At 39.9% G+C, this 25,089-nt stretch overlaps 1 protein-coding gene across 2 annotated transcripts in view; it reads right to left on the bottom strand.

Moving 5' to 3' along the window:
* LOC101470923 (cadherin-1-like) overlaps nucleotides 1–25,089 on the bottom strand; it is a 65,026-nt gene that overhangs the window by 23,404 nt on the left and 16,533 nt on the right. The window contains exon 8 of one of the 2 annotated variants that reach the window (XM_004554625.3): nucleotides 20,198–21,432. The exons of the other annotated variant lie outside the window; for it this stretch is intronic. Within the exon in view, the coding sequence (XP_004554682.2) occupies nucleotides 20,878–21,432 (555 nt within the window). The 3' untranslated portion in view covers nucleotides 20,198–20,877. Of the gene's footprint in view, nucleotides 1–20,197; nucleotides 21,433–25,089 lie in introns of those variants that run through there. 2 annotated transcript variants of the gene reach the window in all.

The following is a 25,089-nucleotide window of genomic DNA, read 5'->3' as shown; positions in this document are numbered from 1 at the left end:
AATTTCCATGGGTCCTAGTTGCATTGTATTGTGCAAAGTATCAAAACTTGAAGTAATTAGGTGACGAGCTTGTAAAAATGCAAAAAAATCCATTTGATGTATTCCATATTTCTTTTGGACCTGCTCAAAAGAAATACAATCATTCCCATCAAACAAATCACCCACCACACTGCACCAAACCATCTCTGAAATATTACACTTTTCATTCCTGGTGTAAAGTGCCGATTATTTATAAAAGGTGTTAGATAACTTAGTATAGGATTACTTTCAGTGTATTTATTCATATCACGCCATGTTTTTAAGTAAGTATCAATCATTACTTTGTTACGTTTTTTAATATATTTACTCACTAGTTCGCTTAGGAGATTAAATGGCGAACATGTCCAGGCTTCATTTGGATTCTCTGTCTCTTTTAGATATGCGTGGATCCATTGATGTATAAGTCTACTATGACATGACCAGTTATACAGCAAAATGTTAGGAAAGGCAAGACCCCCTTTATCTTTGGGCAGCTGTAACATTTTCATACTTAATCTGGGTTTCTTACCCCTCCAAATAAACCTTGACAGATCTTTTTCAATTTCTTTTACAATTTTTTTGGTAAGAGTTATTGGGAGCATTTGTAAGGGATATAAAAGCCGTGGCAACACATTCATTTTAATTAAGTTTATTCTTCCTATCCAGGAGACCGGGAGATCCATCCATCTAGAAAGATCTTTTTTGACACTTTTATGAACTATGTAAAACGTAGTTCTATTAATCTGCGCTTGATTACTCTTGAACCGGAACCGGATGTAAGTCCCAAAAAAAATGAATTTTGGAACTGAAATTGAAGTGTAGAAGTGAAATTGAATGGTGAGAAGTGAATCTGAAATTATTCGAGAGCTAAATTTTTAAAGGATAAAATGCAGTTTCAAAGCAAATGAATTCATTTTCAAACTATAAAATTCAATTTCAGTTTAGTGATGATCATTTTCAAACCAATAAATTGAATTTCAAATTAGGCTAATTCATATTCAGTTTTTAAAAGCATTTATTCAAGTTACAATTCAGATTCAGTCTGAGCAATTCAAATTCAAATTTAACTTTTTCAAATTCAGTTTCTGGTGGCACAGATTTCTGCCCATAATTACATTTGTAACATATTCATTTGCATCCATTTCACATGTATGCAAATGTCTAAAAATACGTACACAACAACCCTCTGGCTCATTTACAAAACCTTGTGTGCACAATACACACAAAGCATGTGTATCAGGTGCTGATGGGGAAACAGATCCCTCTGGATCCCTCTGGATGCTAACTAAGCTGTAAGCTAATCTGATGCTAACTAATGTAAATGTTACCATTCTCACTGCATCAAATAGGTAAAGGTGATGGAGGAAGTTCTGTTCCCCCCCCCCCTTTAAATCCTCATGGTCAAACACTTCAGGCATTTTCTCTCTATGCTCCTGAGGCACCCATACGTGCCATGGATGGTGAAGAAGAGCATTCATCCGAAAATTCGCATGAGTTATTGTTCAAAGCATCATTTGCCATGGTTCACTGCTGACATCTAGTGGAGATTATAAGAATAGCATGATTGTTATTGTGTCAAAGGTACTGTACAATTTAGCAAGTGTGTAGATGTTCCTGTATAGTTTACAGCGAATATCTACTGTGTATAAAATCATAAGAATTATAAACTCACTCAGTTTACATACTGAGTTGGTCCTATGGAAGTGTTTTTGCGACTAAGCTTTTTTTCTAGGTCAGTGTTAACTGACTAACAAAAAAATGAAATCTTATTTATTTTGTATGTCTTGACTTTATTTTCTTGGTATACTCTTGTATTCTTCAGCTATCTTTACCTGATCTGTGGTAACGCACAAATTTTCCCACCATGGGATCAATAAAGTCTTATCTTATCATTTCAACCTTCTGATTATTAGCGAAAACGCCCCAAACGCCCCTAATTTGACGCGTGCACATTCGCACCTCCACGCGTGTCCAAGAAAAATCCATCGCGCCTCAAAATATGCAATTTTGAGGCGCGTGAACCGGAAATGTGGGAGGGATGTGGGAGGAAGTTGTGCCAGACCAGCATCTTTGCTAGATGGCAGCTGTCGAGCTAGCGTTTGAAGAGAGAGTCTCCTTTCTCTATGTACTGTGGAGAGCAGAACAGCGGCGTTAAGGACGTCCTCGCCGTACCTGGGTCCATCAGGTCCTCCAGACAGGTGAGCAGTTTGGTGAGTTTCACCACTTGCTCCAGGAGCTGCACCTGGATGACATTCGATTTCTGCGATATCGCCGTCTTTCCCTCGCCCAATTTGAGGACCTGCTGTCCCACGTTGGTCCAAGTATCGCCGCCTAGACACCAACTACAGGCGCTCAATCCCACCTGCAGAGCGCCTGTCCGTCTGCCTGAGGTTAGTAAAAGTATTTAATATGGTAGTCCTTTATTGATACCTGTGCTAATATATGCTAAACTATCGTTTATAGACATGCTATCAATGAATGCCGTCAGTGTTTACTGATAGCAAACTGTGGTACAGAGACGACTGTTTATAATATTTCTAGTGATACTCGAAAGGTCTCATCAAGTCCCGATTTAATTCGACTTATGCTGTTATCAGTGTTTGCAATGATAGCATGGCTGTGGTGTCACATCAATGTATGCTCTCAGTGTTTGCTGATATCAAACTGGTACGAGGACCACTGTGGGTTAATCTTTGTAGTGATACTCACTCCTTTTTATTTAGACCTGGGGCCCGTTCTTCGTACCTCGCTAAGTAAGTTAGCTGGATTTGATTGTTGACGATTTCGCGTGATCTTGGATCGTTCGGTTCCCCGAAGCTCATCCGGGACTTGCTGCCATAGCAACAGAGCCGTAAGCGTAAACCTGCTCGGGAGCAGGTTTACTTTATGTAAACAGGATTAGATCGCGGCCACGCAGGTATGTCCGCTTCATTTATACGAAAGCAACAGCGATATTTTACCACTGTTTCACCATAAATAAATAACATCAATGTAACTAAAGATAATGCAGCACTTGATCCATTTATTGATTTCACACAGATACATACAGGTCATTTCCTAAAAAAGGGAAATGTACTATTAACATTCTATTACATGTATGTGATTATTACAGATGTAATTCATATTTCAGAGTAGTAATTGGAAATTACTTTGTGTAATCAAGATGAGAGACCACGGCTATAAAAGCGAAGGTGGATTTGGGAAGTCTGTCGCAGCCATGTCCTGTCCGTATACGCGAGCCACCCATTGCGGAAGGTGCAAGATTGATAAGGAGAGTCCTCAGAATATATTGCGGGATAGACAGGATCCTTTAGCTCAGCGCGACAGTGTGCTCATAGAGAGATATCGATATTCCCGTGAGGGTATTATTCACTTAACCAACTTGTTGACGAGGGGGTGCAGGACCACCACCTGTCTTTTTTTTGCTCTGCCCTTTTCTTGGTTGCTGTTATAAACAAACAGATTATTCCAGGGTCTCTTTCCAAGAGACTAAAAGCAATATAAGTGATAAATATTACCATTCTGTAGAATATTCTTATATTTCCCTTTTACTTGTTCCCATGTTCTAGTGGGTCCTGTTGTGGCTCTAATGTGTAAGGGGATATAATATAACATAATATAATATAATGTAATATAATATTGGATATTATAGTGTAATATAATAAATCTACCCTACCGCCTACTGGTGTTGGCCAGAGGGGCCGATGGCGCGATATGGCAGCCTGGCTTCTGTCAGTCTGCCCCAGGGCAGCTGTGGCTACAACTGTAGCTGCCTCCACCAGTGTGTGAATGTGAGAGTGAATGAATAGTGGCATTGTAAAGCGCTTTGGGTGCCTTGAAAAGCGCTATATAAATCCAATCCATTATTATTGTTATTATTAAATTACTTACGAGTTTAATTTGTCAGCAACTTTCTGCCAGCCCTCTCTCCTTGCTTTTGCAGCCTTTGCAGTGTTCCCTTGCGTTCTGATTAAACTCTGAAACTCCTGAAATCCCTCACTCAAGAGTTCTTGCTCTGCTGCCGAAAAATACAGAGCGCGCTCCTTCGACATTTTCGCCGACCAATCAGAGGGTTGCCGATCAATGTTTCTACTATCGATGCGTAGCCCCTTTTACGACACCCAGTGATCTCACATTACTTCATCCAGCTGTACTAATCGTCAACAGCAGGTGTGTTCGGAGAACCGGATTAGCGAGCTCACGGTTAGCGCGATGATTTGGTCTTGGATGTAGTAAGCGACGTACGAAGAACGGGCCCCTGGTTTAATTCTGGGATAGTTGAATATTTGTATATAATTCCTGCAGCTGTCAGACTCTATAACAGGGGTCGCCAGCCTTTCTTAAAACTGAGAGCTAGATAAAATTGTGAACAGTTTGGTTCATCTTTAGTTACATGGTTCTATCTTGATAAGCTGTCTTATCACAGATTAATTTTTCAAAAATATTAATGATTTAAGCAAGGAAAGGGCTACATGTCAACATACAACTCTTTATTTCTATTAATGTCTTACTTCATTCCTACCTGATTGACATGTTTAGGAATTATGAGTGATTGGCTCACTGTAGTTGTGAAAGTTGCTACCAATCAAATTATGATATGTTAAAGTTAAAACAAAACACAACTGTTTTAGATATTATCTAATATACATTTTGTAATTATCCTTATAATTACAAAATGTTTTATGTAAGATTTATGTTTTGTGATTTATATCTGACATCACAAAAGTGTTTTGGAATTTGAATAATGTATTTTGTAACTGCAGTACACATAATACTGATTTTGAACAATTTTGTCCAGGTTCCTTGTCACCGGGGACTCCTTCAGGACCATCGCGTTCAGTTTCAGAGTCGGTGTGTCCACGGTGAGCCAGATCACCCCCCAGGTAGCGACGGCCATCGGCCATCTGGGACTGTCTAGTGGACGACTCCATGGCTGTGCCTTCAACTGAAGACTGGCGGTCCATCACAGAGGGATTCCAGGAGCGCTGGAACTTTCCTCTGTGCTGTGCAGCTCTGGATGGGAAGCACGTCCAGACAAAGGCACCCCATATATCATATAGGAGACACACACATTGATATACACTAAATATTTATTTCATTTCTTTTTTTGTGGTGCCCAAATTGATGCAGCTGCTTGATTTTGTTTAAACAATTATTGCACACTTTCTGTAAATCCAGTAAACTTCTTTTCACTTCTCAAATATCACTGTGTGTGTCTCCTGTATGATATTTAACTGACATTTTTATTGTAACAACCAACGATTTATACAGGAAAATAATGTCTATTAACAAGGTTGCCCAAACCTTTGCATCCCACTGTATTAGTATATTTTGTCATTAGTATAATATGAAATAAATTCTACATGTGTCAAGTCGTGTGTAGTAGGACATACGTGTAGTAGAACTGAGACATTAGTCATTATAAAAATTTATTTGAAATAATATTAAAATTCTCACACAGAAAAACATTAAACATAAAATATAAGTATTTACAGAGAGACAGGAATAAAAAGGACCAGCTGCTCTCAAGAGCAGGAACAAGGCTGAGGAGGAAATGCTCCATTGGAGACTGGTGTGGCCTCTTCAGGGACTCCAGGATGGCCAGCTCCACCGCCGATGGACCGTCCTGGGACCGTTGTTCCAGATCTACTGGCGTTTAGATCTACTGGCGTTTAGATCAACTGGCGTTTGCCACACATCTGTTCGACCAACGCCAGTTGATCTAAACGCCAGTAAATCTGGAACAACGTCCCTCATCTGCCTTGGAGCCGTCCTCCTTTGTGGGCCTGTAAAACAGCACAAAACACAAAGAAATGAGAAGACTGCTACTAGATTTTAATTTCAAGATCGAAAAAAACAAAAAAAAACAGGATATAATCAGATTGGTTGTAGATATTTAGTAAAGGTGATCACAAGGCAATCCCACCGACTAAAAAGCTATCAGTGCTTGCTGTACATCTGATGCTACAATTACATACCTGTGGTGCAGCAGCAGCAGCTCAGGGACTGGGGATGCTCTGCTGCAGAATCAGTTGGTTCTATCAATACAGTATTAAATGTTAACAGGTTGAATATAATAATCATAGAGTAGACAGTGGTCCCTCATTTATTGCAGCAGGGGTTCTCAGAATAACTAGCCCCTGGCCACGCACTTTATACACTTTTTTCCACACACACACATGAACATTGGTCACAGTTCTCACAATTGATTCTCAAAGTGCAAACCTTTGTAGATTGCAAAACGTAAAAGTATTATTATGCCGCGGTTTGTCTTCATCTGCCCGCCACTTTCGTGCGCCTTTTTCCCTCGCGGTGCAGGTGTCTATTTCCGAATGAGGCTCATAGTTATGAGTGTTTTTGTGCTGTTTTTTCTATCGGACGTGATGGTTATCAAAACCAAACGTGATAAATTTGGCAAGCGCAGGAGACACGACACGGAGCAGATTTGTCAATCAGGCTGCAGATTGCAATGCTGTACTGTGCAAAAAAAAGAAAATGAAAAAGAAAATCAGCGAAAAAGCGAAGCAGTGACGGATGAACAGCGGGACCACTGTGTGCTGTTTATTAATAAACAAAATATATTCCTAAATGACAACATGCATAAAAGCAGAACGGTATTTGTACGTCAGTGGGAAAATAGCGGTGGCTTGCTAGCTTTTGTGCGGCTTCCCCGGGTCAGTGAAAACTTTCAAAAGAGAAATGAATGAACTTACCAGGTTGCCCGTCTCTTCACATATCTTCCTCCAAGCTCAGTCCTTTATATTCCTGTCTCGGTACAGAAAGCAGCTGGTGTCATACAGCTCCGGGTGGTTTGCTACTGCGTTGATTAGCCTTCCCTCCATTGAAGAATGAAGGGCTTTGGCTGGATCTGCCCCTTTGACCTAGGTCAGAGCACGTCACCAGGCTCCTGATTGGTTGTCGCGGTGCGATTTGACGCTGGAGTTCAGATTTTTCCAACTGAGCGGTAGACGCGAAACGCGTGTATGCACAAAATGCAACACAAAAACTCACGCGCGTGGTTTTTTTCGCGAATCAAACGCGCTACACTGACACGCGTTTCACGCGTTTTGGCGTTTTCGCAAAATATGGCAAGCCATTAGTATGGCAAGCCATTAGTGCCAAAAATCGCCACTTTTCTAACCCGTTTGGTTAAGAAATGGCGTAAAAAACGCCGTTTAATTATTCAAAACGCCGAATAAAAGGGCGTTCTGTTCTGACAAACGCAGTTTTTTCCGACTCTCACGTGGCGCCCTGAACGCACCATCCGAGTGACATAAAAAGCGGCATTCAAAGACAGACGGAAACGCCGTTTTTTCCGCCACTCGGCAGAAAACGCCGTTCAAAGATGCATAAAAACGGCGTTTCTTACGGCGTTCTGTGCCAGCTGTAACGGCGTTTAAAGCTGCGTTTTATTGAAATTATGCAGGGCACTCCCCATGGTTCCCTCATCCAATTACTTTCAACTCATTTCACCCAATCAAAGAAGAGGAAGTGCAGACCACACTAATGCATCACCGATTCACCTTGCTGCTAAGTGATTGCCTATTCAGTACCAGTGCTTGTCACAGTATTGACTTGTATTATAATCCCACTATGCATTTTGATATGTTTAAAGCATGATCAAACAAGCAAACAACGGCATTCTTTTTGTGAAACAAGACCTTAACTGTGTGGCACATGGGTCCCTTGTTTACTTGAGGGATCAGCTATTAGCGCTGCGCTACCGCAGTGTAGCATCATGATGCTAACGGAGTCCTGGCTAACACCGCAAACTCCGGACATGAGTGTGGAGCTGCCCGGTTTCCAGCTGCTGCGGGCTGACAGGACGAGATAGCGGTGAGAGGAAAGGCAGTGTTTGTGAACGATGAGCTGATACTTAATTTAAAATATTGCGTACATATCTCATATATATAATAAACTAAACTTGCGTAAACGTTACAGCAGCTGATAATGATAAACAACTATCAAACATTTACAGTAAAGAATTAGATGAAGAAAAAACGGTATAGTAGGTCTTGAAGTGGCTCAGTACAGTGCAGTGGACATAAAGTGATTTGGTGTGTGTTTGGTGTTGTGACAGTACACAGCTGAAAAAAAGTGTTAACATTAGAGAGCAGATCACTTTTCTCCAGACAGACTTTGTACAAACCCAGTTCTGAAAATACTAGTCTCCTGTGTAAAATGTAAAAAAAAAAAGAGAGAGAGAAGAAAGCAGTGATTTGCAAATCTCAAAGCCATTATTTATTCACACTGTAACATAGAAAATATGTCATGTGTTTAAACCTAGACTATGTCGTTAAAAATAACTCCTTTTGAATTTGATGGCAGTAATATGTTTCAAAACAGTTGGTATGGGGTGAGAAAAGGCTGGAAAAATAAGTGGTTCTAAAAAGAAACAGCTGGAGGGACATTTTAAAAGTAATTAGGTTACTTGGCAACAGGTCAGTAACATGATTCGATATTAAAATAACATTTTAGAGAAGCAGAGATGATCTGAAAGAAATGTGGGCAGAGGTTGGTCAATCTGCAAAAAACTCCATTAACAAATTGTGCCAAAATTTCAGAATAATGTTTCTCAGGGTTAAGTTGGGAAGACTTGAAATAGTGCATCCTCTGGAGGTATCAAAATATATTTTATCAAAAGATTCAGTGACTGGAGAAATCTCTTTGCAGAAACAATGAGGCTAAAAGCCATGATGTCAGTGATCTTCAAACGCTCATAGGAAAGTTATCATCATGGAGCAACAGACATGATTCTATCATGGAAATCAGTGCATTTCCTGTATCCTTTTGGGCAACAGACCCGAGTCACACTTTTAGAGAAGTACCTGGTGAAGTGGATTGAGAGGAATATCCATGATGCATGGCAGTTTGTTTGTTTGATTCTTTTGTCCCCATGACAGAACAGAGAAAACCGACTCATAGTGTGTTAAAACATTTATATTTCTTTTTATTCAATCATCTTCTGGAAGAGAGAGACCCCTGCACAGTTCAAACGCCAGTTGCAAGAGCTCTAACATTAGAATCATAAGCTGTGCCTCATATAGGTGTTATTTTGGTACTTTCCATATAAGCAATGTTTCAGACTGTGTGACGTGCAAAGTTCCTCTTTTCTGTATCTTGTCTATTAATATGCCTGTGCACTACAACTTCCTGTTTTTTAGTCTGGCTGAGCACTTAGTTTGTGAGTCAAAAGTGGCCTTGCTCTACAAGCCTTCATTATTAAAGTACATAAAACAATCTAATGAGCAGATACACATTAAAAATATTTCTTTTGTCCTTAACAACAGGTAAACTAGTTATGTTATGTGCAGCGCTGTCATGTGCCACTGTCAAATTCGTGTAAGACATCCAGAGTACTCTGATGACATTGACAAGGACATCTCCAGTTTAAATGGGAAACAATTATTTCATGTTCTTGAGATTACTTATTTACATCACTTTTCAGAAAACGTACAGGGAGTGCAGAATTATTAGGCAAATGAGTATTTTGTCCACATCATCCTCTTCATGCATGTTGTCTTACTCCAAGCTGTATAGGCTCGAAAGCCTACTACCAATTAAGCATATTGGGTGATGTGCATCTCTGTAATGAGAAGGGGTGTGGTCTAATGACATCAACACCCTATATCAGGTGTGCATAATTATTAGGCAACGTCCTTTCCTTTGGCAAAATGGGTCAAAAGAAGGACTTGACAGGCTCAGAAAAGTCAAAAATAGTGAGATATCTTGCAGAGGGATGCAGCAGTCTCAAAATTGCAAAGCTTCTGAAGCGTGATCATGGAACAATCAAGCGTTTCATTCAAAATAGTCAACAGGGTCGCAAGAAGCGTGTGGAAAAACCAAGGCGCAAAATAATTGCCCATGAACTGAGAAAAGTCAAGCGTGCAGCTGCCAAGATGCCACTTGCCACCAGTTTGGCCATATTTCAGAGCTGCAACATCACTGGAGTGCCCAAAAGCACAAGGTGTGCAATACTCAGAGATATGGCCAAGGTAAGAAAGGCTGAAAGACGACCACCACTGAACAAGACGCACAAGCTGAAACGTCAAGACTGGGCCAAGAAATATCTCAAGACTGGTTTTTCTAAGGTTTTATTGTCTGATGAAATGAGAGTGAGTCTTGATGGGCCAGATGGATGGGCCCGTGGCTGGATTGGTAAAGGGCAGAGAGCTCCAGTCCGACTCAGACGCCAGCAAGGTGGAGGTGGAGTACTGGTTTGGGCTGGTATCATCAAAGATGAGCTTGTGGGGCCTTTTCGGGTTGAGGATGGAGTCATGCTCAACTCCCAGTCCTACTGCCAGTTTCTGGAAGACACCTTCTTCAAGCAGTGGTACAGGAAGAAGTCTGCATCCTTCAAGAAAAACATGATTTTCATGCAGGACAATGCTCCATCACACGCGTCCAAGTACTCCACAGCGTGGCTGGCAAGAAAGGGTATAAAAGAAGAAAAACTAATGACATGGCCTCCTTGTTCACCTGATCTGAACCCCATTGAGAACCTGTGGTCCATCATCAAATGTGAGATTTACAAGGAGGGAAAACAGTACACCTCTCTGAACAGTGTCTGGGAGGCTGTGGTTGCTGCTGCACGCAATGTTGATGGTGAACAGATCAAAACACTGACAGAATCCATGGATGGCAGGCTTTTGAGTGTCCTTGCAAAGAAAGGTGGCTATATTGGTCGCTGATTTGTTTTTGTTTTGTTTTTGAATGTCAGAAACGTATATTTGTGAATGTGGAGATGTTATATTGGTGTCACTGGTAAAAATAAATAATTGAAATGGGTATATATTTGTTTTTTGTTAAGTTGCCTAATAATTATGCACAGTAATAGTCACCTGCACACACAGATATCCCCCTAAAATAGCTAAAACTAAAAACAAACTAAAAACTAATTCCAAAAACATTCAGCTTTGATATTAATGAGTTTTTTGGGTTCATTGAGAACATGGTTGTTGTTCAATAATAAAATTATTCCTCAAAAATACAACTTGCCTAATAATTCTGCACTCCCTGTACATACAGGTCTAATTCAAAACTGCATACCTATTTTTTAATGCATGTTGAAAGGGCAAAAATATCCCTGAGATACTGTTAACATTATTAAATTTAAAGGCTATTATACAATGGTATTAATTTAAACTGAACACAAAAGGATTTTGATCAAAGTTAATGTCTCCACTTGTTTCAAAAAAATAATTCTGTCATTTATTTGCTTTTATTATTTATTTATATGCCCTCCGCGGACCATCTCTGTAATGTGTGGGTGATTAGTGGCTCCGTGCACACTAAAGGCTGCACACAGGGACAAGGCGCACTAGGTTACGATGAGATCGGAGAGGTGATGAACTGTATGCCACTTTTTCATTGGCATACATTAAGTACAATGTTTTATTGCCTACAGTGGGACAGGTCACATACTGGGTGAAGGTGGGCAGTGTAGCGTCCAGTGAGACATGATTAAAGTCCCCTGATATTATAAGAAGAGCTGTCGGAGATTGCGTTTGGAATCTGCGGACCACAGAGATTCACAGGCTGCCTCCACGGATGCTAACGCTATCAGATGGGATTATTTTAACAAACCATTAACATTTTGGCTGATAACTATTTTTATTCTCCTGTAACTTTACTATATAAAGAGCTAAATCCTCCAAAGTTTCAGGAGTAATGCGTCATAATAAGAGGTGTTTGTGAACTAAAAATCAACAATGTGGGATACTGTTTCCCGTGATTTGGACAGTCCAGCGTGTGCTCCCGACGCAGGGGAAACAAATTCTGTCGGGGATACCTAGTTTGGCACGACACCTGTATACTGCCACTGTGACCGGGTTAGCGTCATTAGCTCCTCAATCATATCAGGGAGCAATCTCACATTTACAGTGATTACAGGAAGGAGAGATGGTGTGTAAGGTGTCCTTCTCGGGAGACATCACCCCCGTCTCTTTCCTCACTGGGGACGTAGGGTCTGTCTGCCGGTAGCGTAGCTGCAGGGCGCAGCGCTAACAGCTGATCCCTAACGTAAACAAAGAAGCCATGCACCGAGTGTCCAAATACGGGTGAAAAAAGTGGAGACAAAAGAAGAGAAAAGTCAACATAACTAGCACGAAGCGGTAATGCATGATGGCAGAATCTGATTGCTAAGACATAAGTTAAAGGTTAAGAAAAGTAAAGAGGAAAATAAGAAAGAAGCTAGCTCTGCTTATTACCTGTTAGCTGCCATAACATGTAACACAGTTAAGGTTTCAGAAAAAGTATTCTGTCGTTTGTTTGCTTGATCATGCCTTAAACACATCAAAATGCATAGTGGGATTATAATACAAGTCAATACTGTGACAAGCACTGGTACTGAATAGGCAATCACTTAGCAGCAAGGTGAATCAGTGATGCATTAGTGTGGTCTGCACTTCCTCTTCTTTGATTGGGTGAAATGAGTTGAAAGTAATTGGATGAGGGAACCATGGGGAGTGCCCTGCATAATTTCAATAAAACGCAGCTTTAAACGCCGTTACAGCTGGCACAGAACGCCGTAAGAAACGCCATTTTTATGCGGTAGCTCCAGCTCCAGAGAAATGAGTGAATATAGACTGCCAAATCATAACCAAAGAAGGAAGTCTCACCTCAGAAGCGATGACTAAAGTGCCAAAAAGTGCGAGCCAAGCAGTCTCCATCTGTGTAAATGCTCTTTTTTTAATATTCCCTGCACATATATGATTGTAACCAATAATAATTAGAAGAATTCGAAATATAGACCTATATAGACAGCAATGATCTGAGTCCGAGCTCAGCCATCCACATTCAGAAGATTTCAGTCTCTTCCTCTTCCTGATAATGTGTCTCTCACTCCCCGTGTATTTCTCACCCATACACACACACTGAAATTCAGACTTTAGCCACAGTTGTTTACTAAGAATCACTAAAAAAATCATATGAAACTGTTATGAAACAGCCTCAAAACCACCAGCATCTGGGCATCAGATACTGCATGCTCAGTGTTGAGCAGGCGACCACATGCCATATAGCATGTGTAGGGGATTGGGTTTGAGTCTGACCTGCGGTCCGTTGCTGCATCATCTCCCTCTCTTTCTCACCAGCTTTCTGTCTATATTCACTGCTACACTATCCAATAAAGGTTTTAATCCTTTTTAAAATAATCTTAAAAAAGAGAGACCAGATGATGTGTGCTCATTTTGGACTCTTTCTTAGTCAGATCTGAGTTACTTTATTTGTGGGGTCTCAGCTTTGTGTGAGGTGTGTCATTGCTGATCCCAGGGCATCAACCTGCTGGATCCTTTGTCTTTTAGAGATTTAGAAAAGCTCAGAATTTATTAACATGGCTGTGCTTTTTGTTGATGTTTTTTAAGTTTAGTTTATAATCTTGGCCTCCTGTGGTGCACACTTCTAAAAGTTGTGTTTAGTTAAATTGATATCAGTAGAAAAACACAAGCATATTCTGCTTCGTGTGGCTCTTTCATACTTATACTTTATTAATCCCCGTGGGGAAATTCATCTTTGCATTTAACCCATTCACTCAGTGAAGCAGTGGGCAGCCATTGGGCGCCCAGGGAGCAGTGTGTAGGAACGGTACATCTTCGAACACTATTTTCTGCCGAGTGGCGGAAAAAACAGCGTTTCCGTCTGTCTTTGAATGCCGCTTTTTATGTCACTCGGATGGTGTGTTCAGGGCGCCATGTGAGAGTCGGAAAAAACGGTGTTTGTCGGAACAGAGCGCCGTTTTATTCGGCGTTTTAAACAATTAAACTGCATTTTTTACGCCATTTCTTAACCAAACGGGTTAGAAAAGTGGCGATTTTTGGCACTAATGGCTTGCCATATAGCGACGCAAATCTGCTTCCGAATTTTCGCGGGAGCCGCAATCGCGGGTCATCTCGCTTTTCCATTGACTTTACATGTAAACCTGACGCTGTGTTCGCGTCTATCGCGGTCGGTGTGAACACACCGTTAGGAATATGGGACGTGGTTTGTAAACTGAAACATGCTGAAATTAACGACATTTTTCCACATGTAGCTCCAATTTTGCAATATGATTGTTTTTTTTAATTAGTGTGTGCTCAGCAGCTAGTCTATACAGAATGGCTACCCATATGGAAAAGATATATATAAACCTTATAGAGTTTGTATCTGTCTTGCATGAAACTTGTATGAAAAGCATACAAGAGTGAAAACAGATATAAGATCCCTTGAAAAATTATATAAATGAAACTTGTATGTTTTGGATACTTACTAAAACAATATATGAAAGTAATGAGAAAGTGGCCACTTTCATGAGTAAATCATATAAGCCTTATATGATTCACTATATTGAAGTAAGCAAATCTTATGCAAGTCTTTTATAAGTTTTTTTCTATTTCTTTTCCGTATGGGTAAAGTTGGGTTTTGATTTTTTCATTTTTTATACATATTAACATTTATTTTATTCAAATTGGTATGTATTTAAATGGTTACACTAACACATTTCAGTCAATGTGCAAATCTACTGTTTATAAGGTTGGAGAAACCTGCAGTCAACTGAGACTGAAGAAGTCTGAAGACTTGGATGAGTGACAAAATGTTTCTCCCACTAAAAACGTTACGGCCAGATGAACAGAATCAAATTTTGGGGAGTTATGAAAATTAAAAAAAAAACATTAAATGAAAAGGTGTGTCCAAACCTTTGACATGTAGTGTATTAGTTCAGAGGTCCTAAATAACATGCTGTTTGGAATCATCACATCATTCCCTAAATCTCAACATGTTGTCATTACAAAAAATGGCAGTAAAAAAACAGTTTAAAAAAATAGCTCTATAATGCATTATTATTACTTTGACATTCAGATTAATCTAATGACTTTAAAGGAGAGGTGAGAAGTCAGACATGATATTTGAAATCTTCTTGCGATACTTTCTTTATGGTGACAACAGACACCACACTTGTAAGAATCCTAGTGTCTACGTTATAAAGTTTTCAGTCAATTTTCAATCAATTTTTCAATAAGTTAACCTTTAAGGCCTTGGTAGATGTGAGCCAAATTTTAACAGATTGTTTACTCGGCTTTTAAAAAGAAATGGTGCTGTCAAATTCAGTGAAACAAGTAACAAAATTCATTTATTTTACGTAACTTTAAACAGAATGGGCAGTAAGAGAAATGAGTGAATATAGACTGCCAAATCATAACCAAAGAAGGAAGTCTCACCTCAGAAGCGATGACTAAAGTGCCAAAAAGTGCGAGCCAAGCAGTCTCCATCTGTGTAAATGCTCTTTTTTTAATATTCCCTGCACATATATGATTGTAACCAATAATAATTAGAAGAATTCGAAATATAGACCTATATAGACAGCAATGATCTGAGTCCGAGCTCAGCCATCCACATTCAGAAGATTTCAGTCTCTTCCTCTTCCTGATAATGTGTCTCTCACTCCCCGTGTATTTCTCACCCATACACACACACTGAAATTCAGACTTTAGCCACAGTTGTTTACTAAGAATCACTAAAAAAAATCATATGAAACTGTTATGAAACAGCCTCAAAACTACCAGCATCTGGGCATCAGATACTGCATGCTCAGTGTTGAGCAGGCGACCACATGCCATATAGCATGTGTAGGGGATTGGGTTTGAGTCTGACCTGCGGTCCGTTGCTGCATCATCTCCCTCTCTTTCTCACCAGCTTTCTGTCTATATTCACTGCTACACTATCCAATAAAGGTTTTAATCCTTTTTAAAATAATCTTAAAAAAGAGAGACCAGATGATGTGTGCTCATTTTGGACTCTTTCTTAGTCAGATCTGAGTTACTTTATTTGTGGGGTCTCAGCTTTGTGTGAGGTGTGTCATTGCTGATCCCAGGGCATCAACCTGCTGGATCCTTTGTCTTTTAGAGATTTAGAAAAGCTCAGAATTTATTAACATGGCTGTGCTTTTTGTTGATGTTTTTTAAGTTTAGTTTATAATCTTGGCCTCCTGTGGTGCACACTTCTAAAAGTTGTGTTTAGTTAAATTGATATCAGTAGAAAAACACAAGCATATTCTGCTTCGTGTGGCTCTTTCATACTTATACTTTATTGATCCCCGTGGGGAAATTCATCTTTGCATTTAACCCATTCACTCAGTGAAGCAGTGGGCAGCCATTGGGCGCCCAGGGAGCAGTGTGTAGGAACGGTACCTTGCTCAGGGGTACCTCAGGGTAGCCATTCAGTGGATTTGAGCCCCAACCTTCTGGTCATGGGGCCACCACTCTACCTACTGAGCTATCCCTGCCCCCTCTCATTTCAAAATGATGTTTTAGTTTTCCACCACTTGAGGATGCTGCAGGGCAGATCAGAAACTTGTACCCCCCTCCTGGACTAATCTTGCCACAAATCATGTATATTGTCTCGATACTGAGTTTAACATATATGGACACCCCAGTTTAAAAAAAATGAAAATGCTCTGGAAATTATTTCATGGTTCTGCCCTTACAGTATGTGACCCACCTGCCGCTGAGACACAAATGTAAGTACAACAGCTGCAAATTTAGGTCCGGGTAATGAGTAATATCATTAAGAAAAAGAAATGTTTCTGCTGTGTGATCTTTTAACTGCAAATAAGGTAATAGTTCGTTGTCTTTGTTTCAGTGTAATCTATCAGAATAGGAAAAACAGCAATGTGACTTGCAGTGTAAATTATTTCATTTTATGCAGGTTAAATGTCGCATCTGTTCTGCATTTCTTACACAAAAAAGCACCTCATCAGTGTTTAGGCATTACAGAGCCAAACATGAAAATGAGGACACAAACATACCGAGAATGAACACAGGTCGGCCTATATTGACACTGAACAGCTTTATCATGATTTTTTTTTATTAATATGTGTTTTATTATTTTGAAATCAAGCATCTAGGAAGACTGTTCTGGACAAGGCAGTCCTGAATTTTATTATAAAGGACTGCCAACCCCTTAGTATTGTGGAGAGTGTCGGAGAGAAACATTCCAAGATCAGAGGATCCTTTAACGTACTGGGGGAATAGGAAGGCATCTAATCTGAACCTTTTCCACCTGGCTTTACAGTTTTTGTGTACCCCAGCTTCATCTATGCCTGTGAGTTTTCCAAAGCTGGAAAAACATTGGATAAACTTATTTTTCTGAATAGAAATTTATAATAAACTCTGTGTCAGTTACATTTAAATGAGTAATATTACATTCACAATACTTTCATTTTAATTTTCACTTAATGTCATTCACAATATATTTTAAAGATTTCTACAATATTTGAAATGTAAAAGATACAAAATGATTCCATGGAAAATACAATACCTTACAGTGTACAAGTATGACCAGGGGCCCGTTCTTCGTACTTCGCTAAGTAGGTTAGCTGGATTTGATTGTTGACGATTTCGCGTGATCTTGGATCGTTCGGTTCCCCGAAGCTCATCCGGGACTTGCTGCCATAGCAACAGAGCCGTAAGCGTAAACCTGCTCGGGAGCAGGTTCACTTTATGTAAACAGGATCAGATCGCGGCCACGCAGGTATGTCCGCTTCATTTATACGAAAGCAACAGCGATATTCCACCACTGTTTCACCATAAATAAATAACATCAATGTAACTAAAGATAATGCAGCACCTGATCCATTTATTGATTTCACACAGATACATACAGGTCATTTCCTAAAAAAGGGAAATGTACTATTAACATTCTATTACATGTATGTGATTATTACAGATGTAATTCATATTTCAGAGTAGTAATTGGAAATTACTTCGTGTAATCAAGATGGGAGACCACGGCTATAAAAGCGAAGGTGGATTTGGGAAGTCTGTCGCAGTCATATCCTGTCCGTATACGCGAGCAGCCCATTGCGGAAGGTGCAAGATTGATAAGGAGAGTTTCCAGAATTCAGCGTATATTGCGGGATAGACAGGATCCTTTAGCTCAGCGCGACAGTGTGCTCATAGAGAGATATCGATATTCCCGTGAGGGTATTATTTACTTAACCAACTTGTTGACGAGGGGGTGCAGGACCACCACCTGTCTTTTTTTTTGCTCTGCCCTTTTCTTGGTTGCTGTTATAAACAAACAGATTATTCCAGGGTCTCTTTCCAAGAGACGAAAAGCAATATAAGTGATAAATATTACCATTCTGTAGAATATTCTTATATTTCCCTTTTACTTGTTCCCATGTTCTAGTGGGTCCTGTTGTGGCTCTAATGTGTAAGGGGATATAATATAACATAATATAATATAATGTAATATAATATTGGATAATATAGTGTAATATAATAAATCTACCCTACCGCCTACTGGTGTTGGCCAGAGGGGCCGATGGCGCGATATGGCAGCCTGGCTTCTGTCAGTCTGCCCCAGGGCAGCTGTGGCTACAACTGTAGCTGCCTCCACCAGTGTGTGAATGTGAGAGTGACTGAATAGTGGCATTGTAAAGCGCTCTGGGTGCCTTGGAAAGCGCTATATCAATCCACTCCATTATTATTGTTATTATTAAATTACTTACGAGTTTAATTTGTCAGCAACTTTCTGCCAGCCCTCTCTCCTTCCTTTTGCAGCCTTTGCAGTGTTCCCTTGCGTTCTGATTAAACTCTGAAACTCCCGAAATCCCTCACTCAAGAGTTCTTGCTCTGCTGCCGAAAAATACCGAGCGCTCTCCTTTGACATTTTCGCCGACCAATCAGAGGGTTGCCGATCAATGTTTCTACTATCGATGCGTAGCCCCTTTTACGACACCCAGTGATCTCACATTACTTCATCCAGCTGTACTAATCGTCAACAGCAGGTGTGTTCGGGGAACCGGATTAGCGAGCTCACGGTTAGCGCGATGGTTTGGTCTTGGATGTGTCATTTGATCTTGGATGTAGTAAGCGACGTACGAAGAACGGGCCCCAGGTCATTGAATCAGTCTGTTGTGAGTCTCAAGTAAGTTGTCCGCAATTATATTTAAGGTCCAGCAGGTGTCAGTATGGAGCAAAACAGCAACACTGTGTCGACACAGTATCGATACAGTTTGGGGAATGTGCTGAAATGTTTCACGAGGCCTCATCTACCCATCACTAGTAGTTAGTGAGCTGATACAAGACGGTGCTGGTGCGAATGGGGTGAATGTGGCATGTTGAATAGAGAGCTTTCAGTACCCTGGGAGGGTAGAAAAGCGCTATATAAGAATCACTCCACTTAACATTACTCAAAGCTTTGCAACACGGTCATATCTGGTGGCCAAAAATATGAACAGCTTGAATCTACATATCACAGTTTACTGCCTACTGTACAGAGTGGAGTTCACATTTCTGTCTGATATTGGCCCACCCTTGTGTGTGAAAAAAATGTTGTCTTTTTGTTTAATAAATAAATTAGATCAATAAACTTTCCGTATTTAAACATGTACCATGGTGTGGTCTTTCTTTTCTTGTGACTTCTTGATGTTGGTAAATACAATAGAAAAAAGATACATATGATATACCTATAATAATTTACAACAAAATATGGAGTGTGTTCCTCCATTTTTGGATGGCATATTCATCTCTGATAGATGAGCTTCGACTGCATTACATTAGACACAGGCAAAAGCCTTAGTATGTAAAAACAGTCAAACCAGTCAGACCTTTTTTTCTCCACAGACGTCAAGCAAAAATAACTTAGCTTACGAACTTAGTAAAGTAACTTTGAGTTACTTGTAGTTTCACTATTTCCAATTTGTACTAGAATTCTAAACTACTCTTTAGATGCAGGTTCTTTGCCATTTACCTGAATAAATTTGAACATTTCAGATATTAAAAACAAATTGTGGTAAATTTAAAATTAAATCAAACACGCATATGATCACTTCAAATGTATTGATACAATTCAAATTCCCTTTATTTATCCCCAAGGGGCAATTAAAAAGGCACAGAGACCACCACATAAGACATAGAACATAAAAGCATCAGTATAAAATGACCAATCATAGTTCAGATTCAATGATCAGTTCAATTACCAAGGAACTGAATGTGTGGGGAAGGAAGCAAGAAAAGGATGCAATACTGGGGTGGGAAAGGCTTACAGTTCAGATGTTGAAATGCTGTAGGGACATTAGTGACCCTTTTTTTTGTGTCCTACAACCTGGAAGCATAGTCTACATGTACTTCCTGATGGGAGCCACTCAAACATAATATCAAACATAAAATCAAGAAAGAAAACCCCAAAAACTAAGGAATAGTACACATTTGTTTATTTTACGTCTTTATTTGAGATCAAAATGAATACAAGATGTCAGATACATGTATACCTTTTCTAAAACTACAATGCTGTTGGTCCAATGAAATGAAAAAAATTTCTTACTGCTTATTTTCTTACTGCTTATTTTATTGAACATTTAATTAAAAAATAGAACCAAGATGTGATGCCATACCTGAAACGTGGCAGACTTTAATACAGTGCTGAAAACTGTGCAGAATGTGTAAAAGGAACAGACGTCTTGGAAAAGGTTTTTGTTTGCCTGTTTACTGAGGAACACATGAGAACATTTCATTCCACATGAGAATTAATTTGACCGAGCAAACACGCTGTCTGAAGTGGGGGAAAAATACCTGAATTAACTGAGAAAATTCAATCTTAGTTCTAAGTGAGGTAAAGACCACTGTACTAGATACACAAAGACAAAAGTAATACTAATCTTCTTTTAGAGAAAGACCACCAACAAACGTGCTTCCTAACATATCAGTCTATTCCTTCATACATGATGAATCACTCTGAGGTCTACCTTCCTCTTCTAATGACAGTAACAAAAAACAATTGGGTGGAGGAAAAGAAAGTGAGAAAACTATGTTAGAAAATCAGTCCAGAAATAAGCTGCTACCATCATCCCAGAGTTATATGACAAGGACAAAATAACACCTAAGACTTCTCCTTCTGTTTCTTATTCTTATTCTTTTTCTCCTTCTCCTTCTTCTTCTTTTTCTTTTTATTCTTTTTTGTTTTAGGTGATTTTCCGTCATCATCAGTGCTATCACTGTATTGATCATTTTCAATGCTGCCTTTCTTTTCCTTGGATGATTCTAGGTCTTTCGCTTTAACTTTACCATGGCTTCCAGTGGCCTTCTCCTTGTCCACCTCCTCCTTGACCCTGATGTTAGAAGTTGAAGGTGTCAGTCCATCGGAGACTGTTATAAACATTCGCTCCTTTTTCATTTCCTCTTTCAAGAAGATGTTTTTATCTCTATCCTTGTGACTTTTGTGGTCATCATCATGGTATCGGCTTCTGAAATCTTTGCCATCCTTCCAATTCCGTAGATGGTCTGTGCTATTCCGGTGGTTTCCTGAATCCCCGCGGTAACCATAACCCCTGTGATCTCTCCTGTCTGGGGGGTCAGGGTGTCGATTACTGGAGGGACTGTAATGATGTGGGTGTCCTTTGATGTCTTTAGAGTGCCTGTCCGTCTGTTCTTTTGCCTACAAATACACGAGGGGGGATTGAACATAAACAGTTTTGGGATAAGTGTAAAGTTTTTTTCATTGTGAAAACAAAATTTTTAGATTCAAGCTTGTATATGCGGTTAGTTATATAACTGTAGTCAGAGGTTTATATACATTCATCATAGTATATTTTAGGCTTTTAATAATTTCTTAGAACTGCTCCTTTTCCAACTTTGATTCATTTAAACAACAAGAACTGGGTCCACAACTGGATTTTTTTCTTTATTCCAAACAGGGTCAAAATTATACACACCCCTACTAAGTTTTGATTAAATGCCCCGTAGCAAGTTACAACTGACTTTTGGCAACCATCAACTAGTTTAGCGCATAATAACTGGATATCTGACCACTCTTCTTTGCAGATTGGGTTCGACCTACATTTTAAGCACAGTCCACAAATTTTCAGGATCCTTATCCTGTTGGAACACAGAGTTGTGTCCAGATTTTATCTGAGGGTGATGGTTTGGGTGTGCTTCTAGCCCCTTTCAAAGTAGTGACACATCTGGGTACTTGCAAAAAACAATTTGGATCAATGACCTTGGAATCTGTACTTGTTTAAAAATTACTCCAAGACATGTTCCAAGTTGGACATTTCTAATTATCTGTCTTAGATTTTCACTTGGCTGCTTGAACTTTAACCCTTGTTCTGAGCAATGTTCCCTCTAATTCTTTCTGTGTCTGAGCGAACACACAAACTCCCTGAGAGGCCCGTTGGACCACTGTGAGCAACAGCAGACGTGTGCACTGTGGTCACGCCAGCATCAAATCCATCCAAGTCACGTGGTTTATCAAAATAATCAAATTACAGCATTAAGCACAAAATCAATTGAACCTGCTTAGCTATACCATACCGTCACTGCCATTATATTATGCTGCTATTCATACTGTCATTATATTAATGCTGCTATCCTGTATATATCGTACTTACTATTGTTTGAGTACTTGCGATTATTTTATTGTACTTTTTATATTTTACATTTATATTTATTATTTATCTTGCACCAAGGGAGTGGCACTCCAATTTTGTTGTACTCTGTACAATGACAATAAAGGCTATTCTATTCTATTCTAAGTGCTTTAGCCCACTTACAGTGAAAATTAAAAAAAAATCTTGTTCATGACCTGTGTAGTATGTTAACACTATTGGAAACAACAAAACAAAACCAAAGTTTTACAACTTTGTTTTATTTTGTTTTTATAAAGCTCTGACTTGTATTATGAGTATGAGTCTGTGCTCTGGGAGAGAGTCCTGTCACTCTGTCTGCAAAATACAGTATATAATGGCCAATGTTGTGCAATTAATTATATAGTTACTTCTTCAAAAAAGTAACTGAGTTTTTCAAAAAACAAAGTTTTTTGCAGCGGTTTACCTAAAAATGCAGCCAAGGTGGTTTTTAAAATAAACATTTCAAACTATTTACAGAACAATCAGCTGTTCTGCATCAAATCTGATGCCACACAAATTATTTCTGCCACTCCAAAAAATAATTTCTGTCCACTATGAGATAAAGGAGAACAACAGCCTGATACCTGCAGGCCTAACAACAGGAGATGTATCACTGCTGTAACACCTGTAACATTCAGCAGTCGCTTCATTGTTCTGACACACACAACAAAACTATTGACTACACTACACACTGACTACACAAGATTTGCGCTAAACGTCGCAAATCTCTCACATCTCAAAACACCGCCGTCACTCCTAAAACTTCCTCCCTTCCTAAACAACTAAATGCCTTGTTGCCATATCATTTTTTGATTGGTCCACATCGTACATGTTTCCACCAATAGGAAAGGCGAGGGGCGCGGGGGTGGTTTTGTGTTTTGTTTTTGCTCACAGGGGGAGAGTGCTTTCGAGCGCTTTCCTTATAAAACACCGTTATTACTGTTTCTTTTTCCAGTAAATATAAACAACGATAGGATTCAAGAAAAAAACAAACATTGCATATTTTTATCATAACTCTGGTTTTACGTGTTTTCAACACAGTTTAAAAACTGGTATAAAGTCCACACTTTTTCCGTCGATTGTTCCGTCTGTCCTGCTCACATCTCCAATGGTTGTTCACGTTGTCATTAACGTGGCTTCACTCCACATCAGCCACGCCGCTTTGCTAGCTAAAACACCGGTGTCGGCACATAAGGATGCTGTCATAGCCTGTCAACGACGTTGACTAGCTGCGTATACAGTGGGGCAAAAAAGTATTTAGTCAGCCACCGATTATGCAAGTTCCCCCACCTAAAATGATGACAGAGGTCAGTAATTTGCACCAGAGGTACACTTCAACTGTGAGAGACAGAATGTGAAAAAAAAATCCATGAATTCACATGGTAGGATTTGTAAAGAATTTATTCGTAAATCAGGGTGGAAAATAAGTATTTGGTCAATAACAAAAATACAACTCAATACTTTGTAACATAACCTTTGTTGGCAATAACAGAGGTCAAACGTTTACCATAGGTCTTTACCAGGTTTGCACACACAGTAGCTGGTATTTTGGCCCATTCCTCCATGCAGATCTTCTCGAGAGCAGTGATGTTTTGGGGCTGTCGCCGAGCAACACGGACTTTCAACTCCCGCCACAGATTTTCTATGGGGTTGAGGTCTGGAGACTGGCTAGGCCACTCCAGGACTTTCAAATGCTTCTTACGGAGCCACTCCTTTGTTGCCCGGGCGGTGTGTTTTAGATCATTGTCATGTTGGAAGACCCAGCCTCGTTTCATCTTCAAAGTTCTCACTGATGGAAGGAGGTTTTGGCTCAAAATCTCACGATACATGGCCCCATTCATTCTGTCCTTAACACGGATCAGTCGTCCTGTCCCCTTGGCAGAAAAACAGCCCCATAGCATGATGTTTCCACCCCCATGCTTCACAGTAGGTATGGTGTTCTTGGGATGCAACTCAGTATTCTTCTTCCTCCAAACACGACGAGTTGAGTTTATACCAAAAAGTTCTACTTTGGTTTCATCTGACCACATGACATTCTCCCAATCCTCTGCTGTATCATCCATGTGCTCTCTGGCAAACTTCAGACGGGCCTGGACATGCACTGGCTTCAGCAGCGGAACACGTCTGGCACTGCGGGATTTGATTCCCTGCCGCTGTAGTGTGTTACTGATGGTGACCTTTGTTACTTCGGTCCCAGCTCCCTGCAGGTCATTCACCAGGTCCCCCCGTGTGGTTCTGGGATCTTTGCTCACCGTTCTCATGATCATTTTGACCCCACAGGATGAGATCTTGCATGGAGCCCCAGATCGAGGGAGATTATCAGTGGTCTTGTATGTCTTCCATTTTCTGATGATTGCTCCCACAGTTGATTTTTTCACACCAAGCTGCTTGCCTATTGTAGATTCACTCTTCCCAGTCTGGTGCAGGTCTACAATACTTTTCCTGGTGTCCTTCGAAAGCTCTTTGGTCTTGGCCATGGCGGAGTTTGGAGTCTGACTGTTTGAGGCTGTGGACAGGTGTCTTTTATACAGATGATGAGTTCAAACAGGTGCCATTCATACAGGTAACGAGTGGGGGACAGAAAAGCTTCTTACAGAAGACGTTACAGGTCTGTGAGAGCCAGAGATTTTCCTTGTTTGAGGTGACCAAATACTTATTTTCCACCCTGATTTACGAATAAATTCTTT

The sequence above is a fragment of the Maylandia zebra genome, linkage group LG13 (assembly GCF_041146795.1).
Source record: "Maylandia zebra isolate NMK-2024a linkage group LG13, Mzebra_GT3a, whole genome shotgun sequence".
NCBI lineage: Eukaryota > Metazoa > Chordata > Actinopteri > Cichliformes > Cichlidae > Maylandia > Maylandia zebra.
Note: the sequence above shows the minus strand (reverse complement) of the source record. Positions and strands in the feature narration are given on the sequence as shown.